Here is a 20,349-nt window from a genome sequence, read left to right as displayed (position 1 = left end):
CAAATTGTGAGCCAAAACCAGATTGCAAAGGGATCTAAGTTAAGATAAGTAATATTGTAATGGAAAAACTTGTCTTGCGCATGTATATAAAGAAAAGTCATGAATAACATACCCACATCCTGTTAAAACTACTGAAGCCCTTTCTACTTAAATTGGACTAAGTGATTAATATTGTCTCTGTTGGTAGTTGTAACAGTACACCACAACTTAAATGAACTGGAGAAGTTCCAGAAGTCAACTTCTAGTGTTGAATTGAGTAAATGCAAAAGAATTAGGGAGGGGAAACTTCCTGTTTCTACTGCACCCCCCCTCTCAAATAGTGCAGTGGGTTTAGAAGGAGTCAGTTTTCATGTGGCATGGACAGGCTTCACAAGTGAAGGGATGAAAGATATTTTGTGACCTCCAGTATACAGTATTGCTCTAGTGATTTTATAAAATTACAAGTATCAGATCTTCCTACAGCTACTTCCTCTTCCTAGACTACGGAGTTTATCAGACAAGGGGAATTGGAAGTACAGTATAATCCGATGGCAATCTGAACGCAGTCATGGGGTTTAACATTATTGCGTGATAACCCACTACACACAAATTTGGGCAATGGGAAGTCAGTCTGAACACAATCATGTGGTTTCACATTATTGCGTGATAGACTGCCACACTCAAATTCGGGCAATGGCATGCTATTTTCGGGCAATGGAAAGCCAGTTTGAATGCAATGTGTATTCACGTAATTGCGCGAAACTAGCGACTTCAAGTGAATGTGTTTTGGCCACACTTTCTTTTCATTCGAATTTAAGAGAAATTTCTCCTGTTTGATAAACTCCTACTTCTCTAAGAAAATTTGTTTCACATTTCCCGTGATGCCTTATTTATTTCCTTGCTTTTGTACTGATTTCCTTCCAGAGGAACAACATCCATTTTTGAAAAATAAAACTAAAAATGCACTTCATATCTTTTTCTGTTAAATTATTTCTTTTTATTTCTCCTAAACCTTTAGAGGTTTCCCTCCCCACCCTAAAGTTGATAAAGTATGTATAGTATAAAGTTGCTTATTTGAGGAAAACTTGGAGTTATATGGCAAGAAATGGTAATAATGTTTCTTACTTCTTTACAGGCTCTGTTGTGGGAATCAGGTTGCCTACACCCTCTAAGACTCCTGAAACTTCTGTTTGCCAGTCCTCTTCTGTTTCATCTGTGATTCAGACTACCACAGCTACATCAGTTTTGTCTGTGACTCCTACTTTTTCTGAATACACAACCACAGAGACCACTTCTGTTTTGCCTGAGACCTCAACCAACATACCTACTTCGCTATTACCCAGTACACCTACCATTGAAGTTCCTTCGATGTCTCTGCCCCTTGCTGTTGTTTCAACACCTCCTAACATTGAAGCAGCTTCACTCTTATCCATACCCTGTACTTCTGATATGCCTTTATTGCCTATATCCCCTTTGCCTACATCTGTGCCCCCTACCTCTAAAGGTCTTTCAGTTGTCACTGTGCCCTCAATCAGTGATGTACCATTAGTATTGCCCATACCACCTCCCACTGTATCTGCATCTTCTGTTACTGAGGCCCCTTCTATTCTGCCCAAGCAACCTACAACTGAGGGCCCTTCAGTTTTGTCTGTGCCTAGTACCACTGATGCTCCTCTCTTGCTGCCCACCACTAAAGCCCATTCTGTTTTGCCTGAACCCACTGTGGAGTCTTCAGTTATGCCTGTGTCCCCTGCCTCTCAGGGCCCAACTACTCTGTCTAGGTCTGCTGCAACTCAGGATTCTTCCAGTCTGTCTGTGCCTCCTGTAACTGATGTCCCTTTGGTTTTGGCTATGCCATCTTCTGCCACACCTGTTCTCCATTCCACTGAAATCCCTTCTACTTTGTCCACATCTATTACAAACTGTACTTTGAAGTCCATTACATCTATGCCCGTATGTCCTGTTTCAGCTACCCAAGCAGCACCTGTCATTTCACCAGCTTTTGTTCCTGTATCCCAAACTGGAACATTGACTCTGAGAATTTGTCCTTCAGGAATAAAAAGTAACACTAATCATATGAGTTCAGATTTTAAAATAAAATGTAGCAGTAGTGGGCAACCAAACACTACAGATAATCTAAACTCTCTTCAGTCTGGCAGCTTTGCTTTGCTTCAATTTCCAGGGAAGAAGAATATTCCAAGCCCTGCTGTGAAACAAGTTGCTTCCCTTAAGAGTAAGAATAATGAGTTCAGTGCCATTAAACTAGAAGAAAACATAACAAATTCACAAGTTGTGGGAACTGTGGAGCCAAAAGAAAATAAATTGCCAGCCAATCAACCAGAGTTGCATGCTGAAGAGCTTACGTGTGACCAGAATGGTGGTACATTAGAGAGAGCTAACAAAGATGCAAAAAGCACACTACAGTTAGTAAGGGGTGCTGATATATCATCAGACCCTACCTATATCAGCGAGGACAAAAAAAGTGAAGAAGAAGTGATGGTTAAAAGGAAGCATGTTAAAAATCCTGAAGACACTGAAGGCAAAGTTTTATATAGTTGTGACACTGTACCTGAGACCTGCAGTGAGACTGTAGCCCTTGCACATGATACGTTAGAAGAGGAAAAAGTTGAACAGTTAAAAAGTTCGTATGAAGAGCAAACACACTGTAATCAAGCACAAAACCCAGATGCTGGTATAGAAGGAGCTGAGCAGACACAGTTAGATATGGAAAAGAGAATAATTGCTGAATGGCCTCAGAAATCATGGAACAAACACAAGGTAAACATTGATTCTACAAAGAAAGTAGCAAACAAGTTGAAACCTCTTTTATGGGAAACACAAGATCCAGTACCACTGGGAAGCAACATGAACGAAAAAGATAACTTTGTGGTAGCTGAGAGGAAAACAGAAGAACTGAGAGAGAAGACCACTAGTGTCGAAGTCCAAGATAATGAATCATCAAACAAAAATTTGGACAATGGTCAGGAATTTTTACCTAAAATAAATCCTGATTTGCAAGAGAATGATAAGACTAATAGGCATATAAAGGAAGCTGCTGATACTCAAGAAGAAAGCCAAACATTTAGGCAGTTGGTTGCTTTGGAATACAATACTAGCATAGGTGCCGATAAGCATGTTGAGAAATTTGCTAAATGCATACAGCAGAATACTCTGAAAACCAGCCATCACAGAAAGGATTCTCCACCCATTATTGATATTACCATGGATGACACAGAAAAAGAAGAAAAAACAGATGACTCTGCAGATGAGATGGTTGATGAGATATCTGGCTATCAGAGTGAAGATGTAGTGAATATTGAGACAATGGTGAGTAAGGTTTTAAATTAAAAAGATTACTCTTGGTATAAAGTGATTTAAACAAGATCACGTTTACCTTATTTCATTTTAATTTAGTGAGATTGCATTAAATTACCTTAAATTAACAGAATTAAAAAAGTTATGTCCAGCAGTGAAAAAAACTTAAATTCCTAGTCAACATAGATTTCAGAATGTAATGTTAAACATCTGGAAATGTTACATACCCTTATTATTGGCCCATAGCTAAAAAATACAATGATTCCCAAAAGCAGAACTTTGGGCTTGGGATATTTGTAATTTTTTAAAATAATTTATTTACATGTTTTATGGTCCATAATACAACATGTATAATAAAACTTTACAAAATATTATCATTATTAGATTACATACTTTTCACCCTTCCCCTCCAATGGCTGTGACCAAGTAACTTAGGCCCTCTTCAGAAGGGCCTTTGTGGGGGCCCCGTCAGGTGCTAAGGGTTGGCCGAGGGCGCACCACCCATACTGGCCTCACCCCTAGCACGTGACGGGGGCGTCAAAATGGTGGTGCCCTGTACACATGGGTGCCGACATTTTGATGTGACGGAAGCTTAGTGTCCGCATGTCCCGGCGTCATTGTGCCATTGGCACACTGCGGCGTCACAAACGCCGCAAGAAGAACCCACTTTTTAAGGGTTCTTTTTGCTGCACGAGGGAGCCACACGGTTTGTCCGCTGTGGCTCCCTCGCTCAGCAAAACAAGGCACGGATAGACCGCCCTTTTTGGGCGGCCTGTATCCTGCCTTTGTACCCAGTACCCATAATGTGGAATATGTTATTAATAATTTCTCTAACTTCATTGTACCGCCTTGGGGTATTTGTAGTAATTTTCCAGCTGCATATCTAATGCCAGAGTTTGAAAAACCCCTTTTGATATAAGTGCTGTATTGTTTTAAATTGCATTATTTAACTTATGAAATCTTTTAGAATATGTTTTTAATATGGATAATAGTTTCATTCAGTTTTAATGTTGATTTTTTTGTATGCTTTTATTGTGTAATCCTTTTTGGGTCCCAGTCATGGGGCAAATGCGAGATGTAAAGTTAATAGTATCAACTACTACTACAACATTAGGTTTAAACATTAATTTAATAATGATAAACATTAGAAGCTAGGAATTTAATTAATTGCTATCAACACTAATTGAAATTCTTTATTTAACAGATTTACTGTTGGTAGCTCATTACTTGAACTGCTAGCTTGGGGGTACACTGTGAGATTTACAGATAATGGCATGGAAGTTGTCACTGCTGACCCTAAGGGCACATTTTATTTTTGGTTGCTTCAGAAGTATTCTTTTGATCCTTTATAGTCCAACATACCTGGTAGCTGTCCAGTTGAGAAACATGGCATCTCATTTTGCAACTTTTTTTTTCCATTTACCTTTTTTCTTTTAATGTCTCACCAACATGTTGATATACCCCAAAATCCAAGATCCAGATATGTATATTCAGTGGTGGATGAAGGTCCATCAGCAGATCCAGGAAAATGCTGTTCTTCATTGTGGTCTCTGTGAATCACACAAATGGGTTTTCCTGCGCAGAGCATATTTGGAACTTTCTAGAGCTATTAGAAGCGTTTTGGCGGTAGCCTTACTCATTCTCCAACTGCTTTCCTGGTTCTCTTCCCACCTAAACCTTCAGTTCCTTTTTGTTCACTGCAGCAGCAATGGCTGAGGAACTCTTTCATTTTCTTGTCAAAATTAAAAATCTCCTAAAGACAGTATCAATCTGCATTTTGGTGGTTATTTCTTAATTCTTCTTTGTTTTTCATTCGTATTTTAAGAGGAGCGTCGTAATTTCTGATGAAGTAACAGATTTAAATGGAGGCTTACCTTGCTGTTTGTGCTTGACAAAGACCTATCGTATTATTGAAGCAAGGATAACAGCTTTGCTGTATGAGCTCAGCCTGTCCCTCAGCAGTTGAGAAATGATCTACTTTTGATGGATCTCCGGCTACTTGTTCCCTGCCCTACCTCAATCCTTTTTGGTCTTAACTCTGCAGACTTGTTGGACCAGTTGGCCCTCAGGCGGGCACCTTCTCCCACACTGGCTAAGAAACATCAGGTGGTAGCCAGATCAGCATTAACATTGGCTGCAGACCATCCTGATACTCCTCTTGGAGAAAAATATTAAGAGCCCAACGTTGGTACCATTCCTTCATGCTGAACGGAAGAATGTCGGCCAGACTTCTGATTCCTCTGTCTGTGATCCCTTATACAGTACTGAGCATTGCTCATTGTGACCATCTACTTGTTCTGTACCAATTAACCATGATTGATTGTTCCCTAAATACTGAAGGCAGGTTGCTTGATACCTTCCGCATTTACAGATGGCCAATTCACTCCTTACCAAGAGATTCTTTTTGATACATTTCATCTCCCTTGGGATAGGATGGATATAACCAAACCAATCAGTCTCTAACTGAGCCATCTTCTATACTGACCCTCAATGTCAGTATAGTGGGTCCTCCTTATACATGGGTTTGCTATCTGTGGATTTGAACATCCGTTTATGGCAAGCCCATATTGTCCCCAATGGCGGTGCACATGCAGCCGCACTGCCATTAGGGACAAAAGTCCCTCCCCCAGCCTTCTCTCCCTTCTTCCTTCTTTCTTCCCCCCCTCCCTCCCTGCTTCCTGCCTTGGCTTGGCTTTGGGGGCGGAGTCTGCTTTCCCAAGTCACTGTGCCCTAACAGTACACTTGCTCAGGGATGTCCAATAGCTGCCGCTACAGTAAAAAAAAAAAAAAAACCTTTGCATTCTGATTGCTCCTTTCGCATTGTTTTTGGCAATGTGTGGTTTTTGTTACAGTCCTCCTTGCAAGTGGGCTGTTTCTTTTTGTTTGGTAGGCTGCTTTGACTCACCATTAGCCCTTTGAGATCAACATATGGAGCAAGATGATGTCCCTTACATATGACACTGTATTTTATGCTTTGTTTAGGCTCCCCATATCTATACGATCGGGGTTTTGTGGCAGTGTTGTACAGTCTCTATAAAGTTCTTATGCTCATGCTGGCCACGATGCAGTGGATTCAAGCTACACCTATGGATGTTCCACCTGAACATTAGGAGGAACTTCCTGGCAGCAGTACCTGTTTGGCAGTGGAACACACTTTTTCCCAGTGTGGTGGCCCCTCTCTCTTTGGAGATATTTGGGCTGAGGCCTTATGACTTTCTGTCGGGTTGCTTGGTGGTCTGTTCCTGTGTGGCAAGGAGTTGGACTTCATGGCCTTGAGGTTTCTTCCAACTCTATGATTCTTTATTTCTTTTATTCAATTATTCATGCATGATCTGGTTGGCACTACACCATTCCTGGTATATTGTTGGTTTATCCTATTGAATCACACATACAGCTTTATTTGGGAAATAGTCTTAATTGCACATACCTGTGTGTTGTGCTTGCTCCTAAGGCTTGCTCTTGTCATAAAGTAATCCTTATGCTTCTTTTTGGGGTGTCACAGATACCTTCTTCATTTTTCCTGCTGACAATACTATCATTCCAACATGTAGCTTATGTTACATACATATTCTGCAAGCGTTCACAGAATGGAATAACATTCCACAAGGATGTTTTTCAACTTGTTGCTGTCACCTTTCAGCAGGCACTGCATGTCTCATGCTGGTAATCTTTGCACATTAGGCTTTTAGGTACAGCATGTCTTGTTTGTCACAGGGATCATATCTTGTACTTTCTAACACTGCTTCTGTTGGTGCCAGTGTATTGATGGAACTGGGCAAAGTACTATTTCCTTATCTCTGATAACCAGCATAATTCCAGAAATTGTTACTGGCGTCCTTCTCCAGATGGATGCTGTTTACACTATCTCTGGATGGGATTAACTGTCCACACCTTCAAGTACTCACTTTTCTGGTGTGGACAGTTTCTCTCTGGTCTCTTTGCTGGTGGTGTTTATTGCTGAGCTTAGATTTTTTTCGCTTCACTCTCTATCCTAAATAGCTATTTAGTCCTTGGTGTACTTTTGTTTTTGAATGATCTGCTTGTTGATGCCACACTATCTCATATAATGTCCTCCAGTCGCTTTATCATACGACTGCCCCTATTCTACATTGAAGATCCTTTCGTAGATGTTCTTCACTTTTTCAAGGGCTTGCTGAGCCCTTTTTTGCTTACTGAAGCCATGATTGTGCAGTTTCACATTTTTTTTTCTTTCGCTCTTCAGGTTGTAGTGTGTTTTTCCTTTGGACTAAGAAGTGTTTGTATATCATACCTTCTTGTTGTCAGTATTTTCTGCTAGTCCAGTAACTGCTTCCAGTTGTTACCTTCCAGAATTATTATTCTGTCACTCATCTACAGAGTAGAGTTGGCCAGTAACTCCAAAGTGTCTCTGTCGCTGGGATTTAGCAACTCTCTGTGGAACATACAAGTTATCAGGCAAGCCTGTTTTTCTGCGGGTGTGAATCTCCTTAGATTGGTTGTTGTTTCCATTGCATCTCTGTATTGTATTTTTCTGCTTGACTTCATTGAGACTGCTTGTTCCACATCATTGAGACTGCTTGTTCTTGTGTCTCAATGTTCTTTAGCTCAGGTTCACAAACGGTGATTCTGTTTGGGAGCAATGTGCCTTTCTTGTGTAGCATGGCACTCCCTCCTCCTTAGGCTACAGCTTGCTAGTCTAACTTATTTGTGTACATTTACAGAAACCATAACAAAGAGGGACAGGTTGCTTACTTGTAACTAATTCTTCAAGTGGTTATCTGTGAATTCACACAAACTGCCCATCCTCCCCTCATTGTGCTCTGCCTTTCCTTACATCCTGGGCTGCTGCTTTGGCATTCATGGAACTGAGGGTTTAGGCAGGAAAAGAGCCAGTAAGGCAGTTGGAGAGTTGGTGGGGCTACTGCCAAAATGCTTCTAATAGCTCTAGAAAGTTCTGAATATGCTCTGCACAGGTGCAGGAAAACCCATTTGTGTGAATTCGCAAATGACCACTCAAAGAAATATGGTTGCAGGTAAGCAACATGTGCTTTTATGTTAATCTAATAGGAATAAGAAAGTGTGTAACTGGAAATACAAAAATGCATCATGTAATTGTTTTCAGTTGTTACAATTATGGTCAGAATTATACACTGAAGGATTGTGTGACAGATTCTAGATTTGTTTTGTTATCAGTATTTTTTATTAAAAATATTGATACAAGCTTAACAGTTTAGTATATGCATTAGGGGAAAATGTCAGAATTGTATTGCCACATATTAAAGATGATAATTTATTTCTGCTTTCATTTTTAAAAGTATTTTAATCTGTGGTTTCTCTACAGGATCTTCACTATTTTATTGCTGTTTTTCAGGATGAAAGTGAATCCAGTGGAGTTGAAGAGCATGTGGACATTGAAACTGTAGAGGAGCTTTCAGAGAAAATTAATATAGCTCGCCTGAAGGCTACAGCTACCCATGCTCTACTGTCCAAAGAACTGTAAGCTTGTATTAAAATTATTATTGGGTAGTATAGCATAATGATGTTCAGTTGACAACTTGGTGAGATTGTGGGCATCCTTCACATCCCAATGAGAAGTAGAAGGATGGAAAATCGCCAAAGGCTGATTTTAAACAGCCTGAAATAGGAATGGAAGGAAAGTTCTACTGAGATTGCCAACACAGTACAGTGGGCCCTTGGTATCCACTGGGTTTTGGTTCCAAGAGCCCCTGTGGATACCAAAATCCATTTATGCTTAAGTCCCATTAAATGTAATGGCATAGTAAAATAGTGCTCATTATATAAAATGGCAAAATCTAGGTTTTGGAATTTATATATTTTTTGAATACTTTCGAGCCATGGATGCTTGAATCTGTGGATACAGAGGGCCAACTGTGTTGCCCATCTTTTTTCCTCAAAGTATGGTAGTATCAAATCATTCAAAACCCATCAATATACTCTAGGTTTGGCCTAATTCAGACTTAATTATCTTCATGTGATTACAGTGTCAACTAAACACAAGTATACTCCTGAATCCTCATTCCCTTTTCATATGTACCCCGTATGTATGACTTCCATGGTTTGTTCAAACTATAATTTCCCATTTTTCACATCTTCATGTGGAGTTGTGTTTCAGCAGGTAGATTATCCATGTTGATTTGGATTGGATTTTGAGTGTGTAGGCTCAGTAATTCATTTTTAAAAGAAGGTGAAATACAATTAAACTAACTTTAATTTTTTTAAGAACACAAATTTAAAACACAAGTTAAAAGCAGCATTAAAAGACTTTTAAAACAAATTAAAATATCAACACTGTACCACTAACTCTGCATCTCCCACTATTCAGCTTCATTGGATGACACCTAGGAAGTGTATATAAAAGTATCTAACAACACAGATATACATAGTTGTGTTCGTGTATGTGTGTGTCAATATTGTTAATCATCTGTAATTACATTTTTTTTAGAGATTTAAATGCTCGTCCTGCGATTTTGGCAGGAATTATTGTTATAGGACTCTAGAAATGGACATTTCTCTTCATAAAGTGGAAGAGGATATTAATGATAATGTCTGGAAAAGAAAACATGGTTTAGGGAGTATGAACATTTTGATAAGAAGAATGTGTCCTAAAAGGGATAGCTGGAACTTTTCCATGCTTCCTGTTTCTGCTTCATCCATGTGTTAAATAATAAATAACAAAACTTATTTATACCCCGCTTTTCTGCTACAGGAGCAATCAGAGTGGCTTACATGATTGAAAGGCCGTCAATATACACTACATACAGTCTGTACAATACTATATCTAACCTCCCCCTTAAAAAGATTAAACACTTTACAATGTAAAATCAACTGTTAAAATACTGATGATAACAACAATCTGTTGGGAAATAGTAGAATGATACTTAATGTGGGGAGAAATCATTAGCCAATTGTTCTATTCGGATAAGGCCTGCCGGAAGAGATCCGTCTTAACACCTTTTTTAAAGCTGTCTAGACTGGAAATTTGACGGATCTCCTCCGGCAAGGCATTCCACAATCTGGCAGCGGCAGCAGAGAATGTTCTCTGGGAGGTTGCAGCTAGTCTGGCCTTTATAGGTTGTAATAAATTCCTCCCAGAGGACCTGAGGATGCTGGGTGGGTTATACAGAAGTAGGTGATCCCTTAGATAGGTTGGACCCAGGCCATATAGGGCTTTAAAGATAATAACCAACACATTGTACTGTGCCCGGAAACTAATAGGCAGCCAGTGAAGTGACTTTAAAATTGGTGTTATCCAGTCACTCCTGAATTTTCTGGTGACCAACCTGGCTGCCATGTTTTATACTAATTAAAGTTTCTGGACTAGACACAAGGGTAACCCCATGTAGAGGGCATTGCAGAAATCGAGTTTTGAGTTTACCAGTGCATGTACTAGAGTTTCCAGGTCCCTTACTTCCAGGAAAGGGTGCAGCTGGTGTATCACCCGAAGCTGATAACAGGCACTCTTGACTGTCGCATTTACCTGATTTGTTATCTGGAGCGATAAAACAAGAAGCACCCTCAGACTGCAAACACAGTCCTTTGAGGGGAGCGTGACCTCATCTAGGACTGGAGGTTGCAACCTGATGCCTGGTTTGGGGGCCCCTACTGTAAGTACCTCCGTTTTGTCTGGATTCAATTTGAGCTTGTTTTTCCTCATCCAGACCATTACCACTTCAAGACACTAATTGAGAAGAGAAATACCATCTGTTGTCAAAGCTGTTGACTGACATATAAAGAAATATTTTTGGGTGTTATCAGCATATTGATAACACCCTGCCCCATGTCTGCGGATGATTTCTCACAGTGGCTTCTCATATATATATATATATATAGAGAGAGAGAGAGAGAGAGAGAGAGAGAGAGAATAGCATCGGGGACAGGATGGCACCTTGAGGAATGCCGCATTTAAACTCCACTTTTGAGGAGCAACTGTCCCCAAATATCACCCTCTGGAATCTGCCGGAGCGGAAGGACCAGAACCACTGCAATGCAGCGTCTCCGATTCCTAAATCTCTCAGGCGTTCCAAGAAGATGTTATGGTCTGTTGTGTCAAAAGCCGCTGAAAGGTCTAGAAGCACCAACAGGGTCATCAGCCAGAGCAACCATGGTAGTCTCCACCCCATATCCCGTCATGAAGTCGATTTAAAATGGATCTAGATAATCCAAGATAGCTTGGAGTTGAAGGGCAATGGCCCTCTCGATCACCTTGCTCAAAAATGGCAGATGAGATACAAGCCTGTAGTTTTTCATATCCAGGGGGTCCAATGAAATTTTTTTCAGGAACAGCCTAACGATCGCCTCCTTTAAACAAGCTAGAACACAACCTTCCCTAAGGGATGCATTGATGACACCTCTAAGAAATGCCATCAAGGAATCACCCCCATGGACAGCCAGACATGATTGGCAGGGATCGAGAGGGCATATCTTCTTCACATTTCCAAAGATCTTGTCCACGTCATCAGTACTCACAAGCTGAAATCAATCCATTAATGGGCCCATAGTTATTAGAAATCAGTTGGCAGAGATTATCCCAAGATATGTAATGCAAAGAGTCTCTCCTAGTGAGGTGTATCATTACTTGAAGAGATTCCTAAATAGGGAAATGTATTTGTCTCCAAAGTTCATATCAAGAACTTTTATATCAAGATAGTCCAACTCCAACCTAGCAAAAGCCTTTAAGGCATCTAGAGATAGTAAAGTAATAGGGGTTTTGACAGGTTAGAATAATGGACTAAATTCATCACTCTTCTAGTGGTAATGGACTGGATGAGGAAAAACAAACTAAAGCTGAATCCAGACAAAACAGAGGTACTCACATAGAACCCCCTAAACCAGGTATTGGGTTATAACCTCCAGTCCTAGATGGGGGCCACACTCTCCTCAAAGGACTCTATTCACAGTCTGGGGGTGCTCCTAGACTTGTCGCTCCAGCTGATAAATCAGGTAAACGCAACAGTCAGGAATGCTTGTTATCAGCTTCAGTTGATATGCCAGCTGTGCCCTTTCCTGGAACTGGGGGACCTGCAAACTGTGGTACATGCAACTGGTAATCTCACAACTTGATTTCTGCAACGCGCTCTAAATGTGGCTACCCTTGTGCTTAGTCCAGAAACTCCAACTATACAGAATATGGCAACCAGATTGGCCCCTATGTGACCATGTAACACCTATTTTGAAATCACTTCACTGGCTATTGGTTTCCAGGCACAGTACAAGGTGTTGGTTATTACCTTTAAAGCCTACATGGCCTGGGTCCAACCTACCTAAGGGATCGCCTACTTCCGTGCAATCCACCCCGCGCACTCAGATCTTCTGGGAGGAATCTATTGCAACCTGTTAACTGACATTTTCTGCAACCACTCCCAGATTGTGAAATGCCCTGCCGGAGGAGATCTGTCAAATGACTAGCTTAGACAAGACAGATCTCTTCCAGCAGCCTTTCCTGAATAGAACCACTCAGCCAAAAATGAGCCCCCTCCCATCATGTATTGTGTAATAAAGTTTTTATTATTATCATTACCATTATTATATTTATTATTATTATTATTATTATTATTATTATTATTATTCTAATGGCATCTGTTAATTTTTGCCAAGGTATGAAACCACTTGATCAAAATCAATATGCTCGGTACTAAATAATAATAATAATAATAATAATAATAATTATTATTATTATTATTTAGTTATGCCCCACTCTTCAGCCAAAGGCTACCAGAGCAGCTTACAAATTGTTAATTAGACATTGAATTGAATTCATTAAATGAATTGATTCTGTTAGTTTATGTTGAGGGTAACATTTGAGAGTCCTGATTGCTAAGTACAATAGGATGAAAATCCTTCACTGTTGGACTGGTAGATGATGTTTTAGATAGGACGACAATCCTAGAAATTTTCCAGCTGTTAGGAGGTGAAGAACCTTGCAGTGACTCAATAATTCATGCAAAGCATGTTTTGATTATCAGGTTAAATCAATTTTATCATATTTCAAGCTTAGTGAAAGAGATGGGTGGCAATGTCACTCACTTTGAAAAGGAAAATGAAGTTTTACAGTAGAAATCTGAAGTTTGTGGGAACATTTCAGTGTTTATTCCTATCCCATTATCATCTTTGATATGAGTTCTCCTTTACTTTTTGATTTTTCCAGTTTAATCTGGTAGAATCATAGGATTGGAAGAGATAACGAGCCGTCCAGTACAGCCCCTGCCAAACACAATCAAAGGACTCTTGACAGTTAGCCATCCAGCCTCTGTTTAAAGTCCTCCAAAGAAGGAGACTCCGCCACACTCCGAGGAAGCGTGTTCCACTGTTGAACAGCAATCACTGTCAAGTTCTTCCTAATGTTTGGGTGGATTCTCTTTTCCCATAGTTTGAATCCATTGTTCTGGGTTCTGTTCCCTGGAGCTGCAGAAAACAGGCTGAACATGGGAAGATTGTTACATGTTTAGATATTTGTATTAAGTGGCCTGTTTTGTCTATTTAAATGTCTCTGAGCCTGGATCAAAATCCTCATAACTTAAATCAATTTTATTTTTAGGCAGCTTGTTCGTGACCATTCTAATAAGATGGTGGCCAAAACTACTAAGGTAATACATGCTCATTCATATATTTTATTCTGATGATATATATTGTCAATCCAGAGATGCACCGTTTTTACTTACATTCATTGTAAGGGCTGAACAAGATGTGATGCCCACTGTTACCTAAATGTAAAACCTGTTCTGTAATCTTACTCTCTCAATAACCTGTACTAAGGCTCGTGCATGTTAGTTTTAGAATGAGTGACAGGCAGCATTGTGGATCATGAATGGTAAAAAGTGGGGAAACAAAATGAGTACTTTGGCATCTACTTCTGTTGTACTGTATCAATAGTCAGCTCACCGTATGTCCTGCAAGTACTACAGACAGAAAGGGCAGTGAGATAACAGGATAATAACTAGAGAGAAGGCCCATAGAGCTGGCTGTTCTGCACTGTTACCTTTCCTCTCAGTTGTTGCACTGGTAAAAGCCCATTGCACAGAAAATTAGACATAGACCTAAGGCTTTATGAGTTCCATGTGTACTAAGCTTCCATCATATGTTTCCCCCATCATATTCTCTAGAATTATGAAGCATTTGCCAAGAAGACTGCTAAGAGTGTTGTATATATGTGGTGCTTAGATCTGAGTATAACTAATCTTGTGAAATAGAAGCTGTTTTCCCAGTTCCTGCATGGCTCTTTCATTTTCCATGTATCATCTCCAACATGAGGTTTCAGCCATTACTGCTTCAGAGATCTGCTCAGTTGAAAAACAGAGCCATATCCACAAGCATCATACAGGTTACTATTTTGTCTCTGTGTTTCATTTTTTAAGTGTTCACAGGCATTTTCCACTTTTTTACAGCAACCTGAGTCCTCAAACAAAAAACCAAAGAATGCAAAAGAAACCTTTGCTAACTATCGTCAAACACACACAGCAAATGAACGTCGTCGTCGGAAAGAAATGAGAGGACTATTTGAAAAACTGAAGGCAACTTTGGGATTGCAGGCTTTCCCCAAAGTTTCCAAGTGCTTCATCCTTAAACAAGTCAGTATTTCATAGATTGCCTCCACTTGGAGGAATGTTGTAGGGTACAGTTGAATATGGAGGGATAGATTAAAAATGTTGGAATTATTATAACTAATATTTTACTGAATATACCCATCTGGTTGAGGAATCTTGGTTCAGTTATATCAATTTTAGTCCATCAGGGGATTTATTTGTATTTTAAATCCAAACAGACTTTATTTTGAGTAAAAAACATGATTCTTCATTCTGGCAGGCCTTCCCAAACTGATCTCCTCAGAATTTTCTCTCTCCATTTGTTTAGCTGTACCCACCAGACTTTGATCTCAATTTATTTTATTAACCATTTTATTGGGAACTGTTTTTTAGGGTGGGAGGGAGATTGGGGAACTAGGATCTAATATGTCCTGTTATGCTTTTATCCATTGATAGACATGTTTGATTTTATTGTTTTTGTTTGTTGTTACCTGCCTCAATCCAATACAGGGAGAGGCAGGATACAAATCATCATCATCATCACGATGCATATTGTTTTTGGTCACTTCCAACATCCCTATATAGCGGCCCTGGCCACTTCTACCATCCCTATATAGTGGCCTTCCTGCCAAACCCACTAGTTCCTTTTCTTCCATCAGTACAGCAGCATTGATAGGATCCATATTCGATGATCTATATTTGGTTTGATCATGGCCTTTGGCCTAGTCAGCCCTAGGATTTAACTAGGCACTTCAGTTATGCGTTGCCTAGCATTGGCAGTTGAAGCCACACTCACCTTCTGGGCTTGTTTTCTTGCTGGTGCTCTTTTGCTGCTGGCATCTGCAAGATTTTGAATTATCTGGCCTGCATTGAGTGCATACCACAAGCTGCTCTGGGAGAAGCTGACTCCTTTGTTGAACAACTAAGGAGATGAAGATTGAAGAGTGGCTTCACTACTCTAGTCCAAAACAAATAAACTGGCTGGACAACAGATAATGACTTCTTGCCACATAACAGACTGTGGTGGTAAACCTATAGCCAGCATGGTGGTTCTCAGAAGATATGCCTGGCTTCAGTCTTGAGGGCTTTTGGAGCAAGCACAATTAGTGATTCAACACGTACCCATTCAACAGCTGGGTTCTGTTCAGCACTGATACAGATCTGAAATTAGAGCATACACAGAGATTCACCTTTAAGAAGTACGAGTTCAATCCATAAGTCCAGTCCATTTCAAAAACTAGATTTGGTATAGATTTAGTACAGCCTTGCTGCAGGCCTGCGGTTAAGCTTGGTATCAAGCTCAGTATCAACATGCCTTTCTCCTGCCTAGTTGTGCAAAAGCCAAACTCTTCTGGGTTTGAATTCAAGCCTGGATATTTTAAGCATGAAGGGGAGACTTATAAATGTTTCCTTTGACTTCCTCTGGCATAAAAGCTTTGCTGCTGCCTTAACCACAAATGCCAGTGCTGTCTTTCCACAAAAGATCATGTCACCAATGCCTACACTTCCATTTCACAGCAAACTCAAGAAATTCCACCCTACTTAAGTCTCCATCATCTCAGACTCCTGGGTTCTCAGCATTGTCAAAAGAAGCTGTGCTACTGAATTCTGGAATTATCCTCCCACAGGCATCCTTCGTACTACACTGACCTCTATCATACTTCTTCAGGAGACAGACACACTCTTGCAGAAAAGTAATATAGAACCGGTTCCTTCTCCCAGTGTTTTCAGGGATTCTTCTGGTACTTCATTGTAACAAAGATGGAGGTTTGCATCCCTTCTTAGACCTCAGGACATCAATTTCTAGATTCTCCATGACACTTCAGAATGGTGGCTCTCAACTCTCTCCTTTCTTTAATATAAGAGCAATTGACTTGAAGGATGCCTATTTCCACATTTCAATTTGGGCTTCTCACAAACGGTTTCTATGCTTCACGGTAGGGAAAACAGCCAACTGGTTTCGAGTCCTGACCTCTTCATGGCAATGGACAGAGGTCATGGCAATGGTGATGTCTTTTCTTCAATAGCAAAGTTCTCATTCTGTATTCCTTAGACAACTGCCTGGTTGTAGCACCCTCCAAGCAGCCGTTTCTGCTAGACATAGATGTTATCTTGTGTCTTCTCAAAAAACTAGGCATCCTGCAGAACTGAGAGAAGTTTCTCTGGGTTCCCACTCAGTGGTTATGGTTCATTGAAGCAATCCTGAATTCAAAAGCCCAGGCTGTCTTCCTCCCAGACATCCAGTTCACAGCTCTTTGTCAGTTGGTTCTTTAGTATAGAAGGATCAGGGCCAAACAAGGTGACGTTGGGCTACATGGCATCCACCACAACACTCACACACTTTACCAGACATCAAATGCAGCCTCTCATTTGTCACTGATCTGTTTCAAGACTTTCCATGAAATGGCTTACCATTCCAAGGACGGTCTATTGTTCCTTTCAGTGCTACCGTATATACTCAACTATAAGTTGGCCTCATGTATAAGTCAAAGTCAACTTTTGAGGCCAAAAGTGTGGCTTTTCATATGACCCATTGATAATACAAGGTCAGCTGGGACAAAGCATTAGGGGCAATGAATTGGGCTTCCCAGCCTCTTAGCAGCTGGGCTGTCGCCACGAAGGCAGCTCAGTTGGGGAGAGGCTTCGGGAACGATTCATCGCCCTTCCCAGCCTCTCCCAGTTGGGCTGTCCTTGTGGAGGCAGCTTGGCTGGGAAAAGGCTTTTGGGGTGAACCATTGCCCTTCCCAGCTTCTGAGCTGGGCTGTTCCATGGGGACAGCTCAGCTTAAGAGAGGCTTTAGGGCGATCCATCAACCTTCCCAGCTTCTCCCCAGCTGGGCTGTTCCCGCAGAGGCAGCCCGACTGAAAAGAGGCTCAGGAGGACTTACCGTATTGAACTGTGTATAAGTCAAGTTACAATGTTTGGGTCAGTTTTTTGACCTAAATTTCTCAACTTACAGACACGCATGTATCATAATTGAAGGCAGCCAGCATTCAAAGTGTTGTTCCTTTCTCTCTTCCTCAACCTCAAGCACTCATCACAATGGCCACATTGATGATGGAATGAAGAGCTCACCTCAACAAGTTTTTTATACACGTACTATGGGCATGGGAAGAAAAGAGTCGGTACCCATCAATGCCATGGGACTATTGGTGACAGAGAAGGTTTTCCACTCTTGAGACACTCTTGTGAAGCAAAGTATTGCAAGTATTGACCAACAATACCACAGTCAACAAGCAGGAGGGAGGGAGACTCAATCCATGACTCTCCTCTGCTTCATGCAATGGTTCTTGGAACAGTGCATTGAAAGAGACATCAGTTGTGGGTGTTCACCTTCCTGGGGAAGACAGTGTTCTGGCAGACGTGCTCAACAGGATGTTGAATTTGTTGCACAAGTGGAGGCTTCATCGTGAACTTCTGAAACTGATCTTCTGTCACTGGGGCACTCTGGTACTGGATGTCTGCTTCTGAGGCAAATGCTTAGTGCAGAGACTGTTTCTCACAGACTTGTTGTGGGAGGTTGTGTGGAGATTCCTTCCTGTTTCATGGGGTGGCATCACCTTGTAGAACTTTCTGCCCTTCCCTCTTCTCACAAGGGTAATAGCTAGCATCACTTGCATCCCATCATGCCCTGGTGACCCTGGCAGCTATGTTCTCCCCACTTGTCTCGAGGGGTCTACATTTGACTTCCATGCAGATTGCCTCTGCTCACTTTGTATTGAGGCCAGGTCACATATCACCACCTCAACACCTTTGCCTGTTGTTGTCCAGGAATATTATTGCTGCTGCTCATCAACCTTCCACAAGGTGCTTGTTCTCTGCAAGTGAAAGAAATTTCAAGACTTCTTGGAATCTCTACATATTCCTCCTTCTGAGGGCACTACTGGGTACATCTTGGACATCCTGCTCACTCTCTTGACTAGGGCTTATCTCTGCCTTTGATCTGGTGTTACCCTATGAACTTACAGCTCCATCTTCTTGTTTATTTGATTCGTAAGGGCTACAAGAACTCCATTCTCATTGGGCCCAATGCCAAACTGGAACTTGGAACTAGTCTTGGAACAACTGAGGGGTTGTTCTCACTGGCTTATACTCCGGTTTTCAAATTGAATTCAAGGTGTTGTGTTCCTACTGAAACCCGATTTAACTCTAGAACAGTTCTAGATTAACCCGCAATCGTTTCCACTACGATTCGAATCTGTATCAGTGTATTTTATTTAATCCGGGTTAGAGGCTTATAAACCGGAGTAAAAAAATAGAAGGGTCAACCCTTCTATTTTTCCTTGATTCGGGATAGGAATCGGAGTATTTAAATAGGAACGATTCAGCCTCTGAATCGGGTTAACTGGATGGGAGGAGTGGAGCGGATGGGCTGGCCTGGGGTGTCACCCTCTTTGGTCTCTTTCAGCATCGCCAGCGCCATTTTCTTCCATTCACATAGATTTCCCCCCGGTGGATTGCAACCTCCCCTCTGTGTGAGGAGAGCCATTGAACACCATTTGTAACGGAGAGAGGCTGGATGCACAGCAATCTGGGAGGAAATAGAGCTTTTCCATCTCTCTGTCCCAAACGGAATCTGGGGAGACATAGGAAACCGTGTGTGTGTGTGTGTGTGTATTCCAACCCTGGGCTTTGGATGCAGAGTCTCTACCCACTTAAACCCACTGCCTTCTCCTCCTTGATCCGATTTTCCAACCCTGGGCTTTGGATCCAGAGTCTCTACCCACTGCCTTCTCCTCCTTGATGCGATTTGGCAAACACACACACACACGCATATATATATAAACACATACACACACAAACATATAGGTATATACACACATATATATTTGTGTGTGTGTGTTTGCACGCATGTGTATATACACATATGAATGTATATTTGTGTGTGTATATATAGAAATATATAATTTCTAAGGTAACAACTTTTTTAATTTATGAAAAAACCTCATCTGTAGTTCAAAACCCACTGTAGGAATAATACAGTTTGAGACCCCTTAACCTGCCCTGGTTCAGTACTAAGGAATTATGGGAACTGTTGTGTTCGTGAGACATTTCTCCTCCTCATTTCTCCTCCTCTGCCAGAGAGTGCTGGTGTCATAATAAACTACCATTCCCAGGATTCCCTAGCACTGAGTTATGGCAGTTAATATGGGGAGACACAGAAGAGGACGAATAAGGCTCCTTCTTGTCTGGGGAGATGCAACAGAAGAGCCTCGGATGCAGATGATTTTCACTGGCTGCCGCCCCTCCAAAAAAATCACTCCCCAAATCTCCAAGCCAGAAGGATGACTGCTTTGCTGGAGGAACTTCTCCCAGCCTCTCTGGGGTCTTTCTTCCAAGGCAGCCAAGCAGAAGTGCTTTGGGGAGGCAGTTTTCTCTCCCTCAATCATCCTTCCCCACGAATAACAAAAGTAAGAGAGACCGGAAATTACAGGACTCGGAGCTTAGGCTCATAGGCCTATAGGCACTTTAAGCGCCTCCTCATTGGCTCTTTTTTTAAAAAAAAAACGCGAAATTTAAAACAAATTAAAAACGG

General features: G+C 41.1%; 1 protein-coding gene across 5 annotated transcripts in view; it reads left to right on the top strand.

The window, feature by feature from the left end:
* MGA (MAX dimerization protein MGA) overlaps positions 1 to 20,349 on the top strand; it is a 112,731-nt gene that overhangs the window by 76,950 nt on the left and 15,432 nt on the right. For all 5 annotated transcript variants that reach the window (XM_089521905.1, XM_089521904.1, XM_089521901.1 and 2 more), the window contains 4 exons: positions 1,115 to 3,306; positions 8,645 to 8,769; positions 13,829 to 13,877; positions 14,676 to 14,858. In XM_089521905.1, the coding sequence (XP_089378031.1) occupies positions 1,115 to 3,306; positions 8,645 to 8,769; positions 13,829 to 13,877; positions 14,676 to 14,858 (2,549 nt within the window). The remainder of the gene's footprint in view (positions 1 to 1,114; positions 3,307 to 8,644; positions 8,770 to 13,828; positions 13,878 to 14,675; positions 14,859 to 20,349) is intronic.

This window comes from Sceloporus occidentalis, unplaced genomic scaffold, assembly GCF_023333645.1.
Source record: "Sceloporus occidentalis isolate IW3139 unplaced genomic scaffold, rSceOcc1.0.p SCAF_4, whole genome shotgun sequence".
NCBI lineage: Eukaryota > Metazoa > Chordata > Lepidosauria > Squamata > Phrynosomatidae > Sceloporus > Sceloporus occidentalis.
The sequence above is the reverse complement of the archived record's forward strand: the minus strand, read 5'-3'. Positions and strand labels throughout refer to the sequence as shown.